This window comes from Erpetoichthys calabaricus, chromosome 4, assembly GCF_900747795.2.
Source record: "Erpetoichthys calabaricus chromosome 4, fErpCal1.3, whole genome shotgun sequence".
In the NCBI taxonomy this organism is placed as follows: domain Eukaryota; kingdom Metazoa; phylum Chordata; class Cladistia; order Polypteriformes; family Polypteridae; genus Erpetoichthys; species Erpetoichthys calabaricus.
This window is the reverse complement of record NC_041397.2, coordinates 250,461,961-250,467,960: the sequence shown is the minus strand read 5'-3', so window position 1 is coordinate 250,467,960 and position 6,000 is coordinate 250,461,961. Positions and strand designations below refer to the sequence as shown.

Genomic DNA, 6,000 nt, shown 5'->3' with positions numbered 1-6,000 from the left:
CTAATGACAAGAAAAATGTATGCTGACAAACTAAGAACACAGAGCGCTGATTGAAATTCTTTCTGCCAAAACCTTTATGAAGACAAGTGTGCCTGCTATCCATGCCTCCATCCATTCACAAGCTCATTTCTTCTTGTGCAGGTGACCAGAAGTCAACAATTATTTCTGCCATGACAGCTGTTAGGACAACCCTGAGAGGCATGGAAGTCTATCATGGCACACATATGTAGAAACACACAAGTATAATGGAGACTTTGAACCTGATAACTGATTTGACAACACATCTTTAGGAAGTGGTGGAGGACTCCGCACAAACATAAAATGAACATATACTGTATACTCCATAGAGAAACTAGCTCAGCTCAGGATCAAAGGGCTATGAAGTTCACTTTAAGAAATCAAATCAAACCTAAAAGAATTCTTCCTCAAAAAAATGAAAACAAAGTACATTACATTTCAAAAGCTTGCACAATTTACAGACTCATTTTGAGATCTCCCACCCTTGTTTTGAGTTTAGGGCATTTGGTATCTAAGATGTTTCCAGAACCTTGAGTTTGCTGATTGTTTTTGCTTCCACTTTAAAGGTTTCCTTTTTTGGATAATGTGGTTCAGAGATTCAGGGAGCTCTCCATAGCCGCTCAACCCTTCCATCTCAATTAGTATTACCCTCATACTGTCTTTAAGAAGAGCATTAAACAATCCCACTTGCTGAGCATAGACATTTGTACAATCTGAAGGTGTTAAAATAATAAGGAGGCATCTGCTGATCTGTAGGTTTCTTCCAATATCTTCTGCATAATCTGTCAATAAGAATGGAAAATATACAGTTTTTGGTCAATTTTCATACATGCTAAGGTTAAATGATATGTTAATAATCTTACTGATAGAATGAGGATAGATGATATTACACTATTGTGTTAAGAATTGTGAAATGGTGCAAATGGATAGAATCAAAAGGAACATTTTTACAAATCACATGAAATGCTACCCACTACCAGGTACATTTGGCCTTCACTTACTAAATAATACCACACAATAATACCAGTTAAGCACTGCCCTTTGTGTCGGCTTCAGGGCTTTTCTGGACAAGGCATGTTAACTGGGAAATGTGGATGTAGATACAAGAAAAAGTCAACTGCAGAGACACATATATAGGCAAATACTAGTACATGAACAAATAGGATGCTCTTAAAACTTAGGCAAATCACTGTCATTGAATCACTGTGACTGTGATAAGAAACACGGAAAACAAGGAAACCCAGAAAGTAACTGGGAAGTTGAACTGAGTGCAGTGGTTTGCCCTGCTGCATCTCAGCTCCAAAGTCCTGGGTTCAGCTTCTCACAGTCCTAATCTTAGGTGTGTGTCCTTATGATAACACTGGTTATCACTTGTTGTGTCTTGACTTATTTTATTGTTATCTGTGTAATCATGGCCGGTGCCACCATTAAGGCAACTTAAGCATCTGCCTAGGGTGCAGTTCATAATGGGGGGTGGAAACCCAGCCACATGGGTTAGCTACCGAACAGTCGGTGCAAAAAACCTAGCACTTGCACTGTGTGTAACAATGCATTATGTTTTGTACATTTGTGCTGCAAACAAATTTCCCTCTGGGATAATAAAGTTTACCTAACCTAATACTCCAGCTGGCCTGATGTGTGCGTGAGTGTCTTCTAAATATGAGATGGCATCTTGTCCATTGTTGGTTCCTGTCCTTTTGTAACTCTGTATTAAAATGATTAGCTTTGGAGAGTGAATAAATAAACTAGAATATTTAATTCCCTTTTTGCTCCTTTATAAAATTATCTTCTAATTCTGTTTTTCTTTTACTGTCATCTGGTGTTCATTTTCTAGCTCCTAATTCTTAACAATGGGAGCAGGATAAATTCGATCTGTTTTCTTGGTTGTTTGTCCAGTAAATTCTCCTTAGGCTTATTCTTTTTCAGAATGCAGGCTGCACTTTTAAAATCCATTAAAAGGTTTCTTTTTTATTGTGTTTTTTTCTGTGTATGTGTACTAACCTCGTTCAACCACTGTTGAGATTAAAAAATATTTTCTTTGTGATTTGTGTAATGATCAGATATAGGACAGTTCTTAGCTGATGTGGCATAAAAATGTATATATTCTCCTACGTCAAATTCTAAAATGAATTTTAGTGAGAGCACATACTGTAGATTATACGGCTCAGATTATTAAATTTACCATTTCCTGGTAGATCATCCCTTCCAGAAATGAAAAGCTTATAGCCATATGTCTTCTCTAATACATTTATCAAATCTTCATGCACAAATCTGTTAACTGTTTTCTTGAAAGATTCTTGTAGATTTTCAGCAGCATATGTTATATAAGCATCGTATATTTTTCCATCTGAAATGATAAACAAAAATGGATATGAAATACATAATTAGAAACATACAGAGATATAAACATTCTTTTGCTGAAATCACAAGCTAATTGTTTTTAAATAATGCAATACTTTTATTTTAATGATTATTATTATATACATGTGCTTATTAAGTATCTTTTCCTATTATCCATGATTCCATATTACATTTTATTTAGCTTTTCCTTACATATTTTTTGAGATTTTCTTGAAAGTCCATGGAGAGCTCCCCAGTAATGTCCCCCGTTAATTAAGCTACACCCCTTCTGGTCAGGACAGTATAAATAAATGCGAGAACTCCAGACAGATGGCGGCTCAGTTGGAGGAACTACATCCTGCATGAACAAGCTCCCAGACCCAGACTTGCTCAACAGAGCTGAGTATTCTGAGAAGCTGTTAAGGCTAAAGAGGCAGCTTTTGCATCTGTTGTCTGTTGCAGCACTGTGCGCTCATATTTGTTTGGTTTTCTGGACATCAGCAGTAAACGGGCTGACCCCAACTTTTCTTTTGTTCTCCGCTTCCACAATAGCTATATGTTGAAAATGTCTGAGTGGGTTTTTCTGCCAGTGCTCTGTCTTGAGCTGACTGTAAATCAGCTAGGTATGATTGGCTTTCAAGATGGATGGATTTATTAAAAAATCTCTTTTATACACAGTTACTTATATTTTCTATTTTGATGACATTATCAGACTGCTTGAGTATTTTCTTACCTTGCCAGAACACAAATGTTTTTCTGGTGCACATGCATGATTTGATGCTTGAGTATTTGATGTCAAGAAAGCTATTTTATTTAAATATATATCAATTTCAGGAATCAGCTTTGAAATGTCTGGGAATGTCAAATTTTGTTTTTGTCTTTACAATATTTTTTTCTGAACATATCTCATTCTGATTACAAGTTGGGTTAACAATTTGATTTTAATCTCCGCCAATAAAAAATAGTATTATTGTGAGAAATGCATTGTTCATCTTCTGTCGCTTTTAGTTTTGATTTTTACATGGTATAAATTCTTATTTTTTTATTATGAATATTTTTTTTTCATTATTTCAGTCACCATCTTCTGAACTATGTTTTTCAAGGCAGCTGCCATTTTGTGTTTATTGAACGTTCTTATGACTTTAGCTTTCAGGACTTTGCTAATGACAACTACTCTTTTGTTTTACCTATAAAAGAAACAAACTATAATGTGTGCCACTAACTATAAATCAGTTAAATTGGATTCTTTTAACATCTTGTTTGAACAAAATGTTCTGAAATTATGCTGTTATTGTTTCCTTTAAGTTTGAATGTTATTAGTGTAATTTATATTTTTTATTGGTATTTCTGTGACCTTACATCTCCATATTGTTTGCCTATTTTCTATGAGTACAACCATTTTCTTTGAATGCTGCCAAATTATGTGAAACAACAAACACATTCTTAGTGATGAGGTCCCTATTGTGTGATGTCATTAATAAGTTTTAATAATAATAAGTTTTATTTATGTAGCGCCTTTCATACACTCAAGGACACTTTACAATTCAATACACACATTAACAAGACAGTAGAAATTACATACATGAAAAAGAATAATACTCATTGAAAAGATGTGCTTTTAACAGAAGTTTGAAATTAATACTAGATTTTTCCTTACGAAGGCTGAGAGGGAGAGAATTCCAAATTTTAGGGGCTATCACTCTGAAAGCTCTGCCACCCATTGTTATTAACCTGTATTTAGGTACAGTAAGTAACTTAGCATCCGATGATCGTAATGCATGGGCAGGAGTGTAAGGAAGCAGCAGCTCTGACAGATAATGAGAGGCTAACCCATAAAGGGCTTTAAAGGTGAGAAGAGTAATTTTATATTTGATTCTTGAAGAAACTGGTAACTAATGTAAATCATACAGGACATGAGTGATGTGAGCAGATTTTTTAGTGTGTGTAAGTAAACGAGCTGCAGAATTCTGAACATATTGTAATCTATTGATATATTTCGTCGGGAGGCCATAAAACAAAGCATTGCAATAGTCCAGACGGGTAGTGATGAAAGTGTGAATGAGTGTTTCAGTATCTTTCACACTGAGGAAAGAATGCAGATGAGCAATGTTGCGAAGATTAAAAAAGGCTGTCTGTACTATTGAGCTAATGTGTGACTGAAAAATAAGAAGCTGATCAAAGATGACACCCAAATTACGGACTGATGCTGAGGGCTGAACGAGGATCCCATCAATATCAACTTTTAGCCCACGAAGGGTATAGAGGACAGATTATATACCAACTAATAAGATTTCTGTTTTATCAGGATTTAGTTGTAAAAAAATTATCTGTCATCCAATGATTGATTTCCCGAATGCGGTCAGTCAGCGCAATAGGTGAAGATGTTGCAGTTGCATCAACACTTACATAAAGTTGTGTGTCATCATCATAGCAGTGGAAGCTCAGACCATACCGACGCATAATCTCACCTAATGGGAGCATATAGATGTTGAAGAGGATTGGATCAAGAACTGACCCTTGAGGGATACCTTGTGTGAATGAAGTAGTGGCAGATTTATATTCCCTAATGAAGATGTAATACTGGCGATCACTGAGGTATGATGTGAACCAAGAAAGAGCAGTGCCAGAGATACCAATAGCTGAAAGTCAGGACAGTAAAATGTTATGGTTAACTGTATAAAACATTGCGCTCAAGTCAAGAAGAACTAGAATAGCGGCCATCCCAGAATCTGCGGTTATAAGTAAGTCGTTGGCTACCTTAAGTAAAGCAGTTTCAGTGCTATGTTGGGCTCTGAATCCAGATTGAAAAGGCTCAGGCAGGTTATGCAAATTTAAATAATCATTGAGTTGAGCAGCAGCAACCTTTTTTAAGATCTTAGTCATAATTGGGAGATTAGAAATTGGTCGATAAAATTTTAGCTGTAAGGGATCTGAGCCAGGTTTTTTTAAAACAGGGGTTACAGCAGTAGTTTTTAAATCACTTGAAACAACACGTGCAGAAACTACAGTTGATAAAGGGAGAAATGGGGGCAGAAAGTTTGTCAGTGCAAGCCTTAATTAGTAAAGTAGGGGCAGGATCTAGGTGGCAGGTAGATTGATTTAATTTAGATATTACTTCAGCAATATAAGTTGGTGTAGTGGGGTTAAATTTAGATAAATAAACTGTAGATTTAGAAGTAGAATCAGTCAACAGAGATGAGGAATGGTTAATAGAGAAACTTTGATATATGGTCATAATTTTTGACTGAAAATAGTCCAAAAATAGATTACAGTGCTCAACAGAGAAATAAGGATTTTCAACAGCAGGTTGACAAAGTCTCTTAACTGTATTAAAAAGAGATCTAGGGCGACAAGTACCAAAGTCAATAAGAGTGGAATAGTACTTTGAACGTGCCGCCGATAAGGCACATCTGTATTCCTTCAGGTGTTCGGTGTAAGCTGGGGGTGAACAGCCAGGCCAGTCTTCTTCTAGAGCCTTTCCAAGCAGCGACCAGTTTGTTTCATGGTACGCAATTCTGCTGTAAACCATGGAGATGACCAGGTAGTAAGAACAACCAAGGATTTAATACGTGCATAATGATCCAAAATTTGTGACAATGTGGAATTACTGCATATAGAGATAAAATCTGCACAGGGCAAGAC

At 36.0% G+C, this 6,000-nt stretch overlaps 1 protein-coding gene across 1 annotated transcript in view; it reads right to left on the bottom strand.

Moving 5' to 3' along the window:
* Window positions 1-6,000, bottom strand: part of il1rl1 (interleukin 1 receptor-like 1) — a 28,564-nt gene continuing 22,564 nt past the window's right edge. Inside the window, exons 8-9 of the mRNA XM_028801186.2 lie at window positions 2,201-2,365; window positions 1-800 (exon numbers count right to left, since the gene is read on the bottom strand). Coding sequence (XP_028657019.2) covers window positions 514-800; window positions 2,201-2,365 — 452 coding nt within the window. The 3' untranslated portion in view covers window positions 1-513. The remainder of the gene's footprint in view (window positions 801-2,200; window positions 2,366-6,000) is intronic.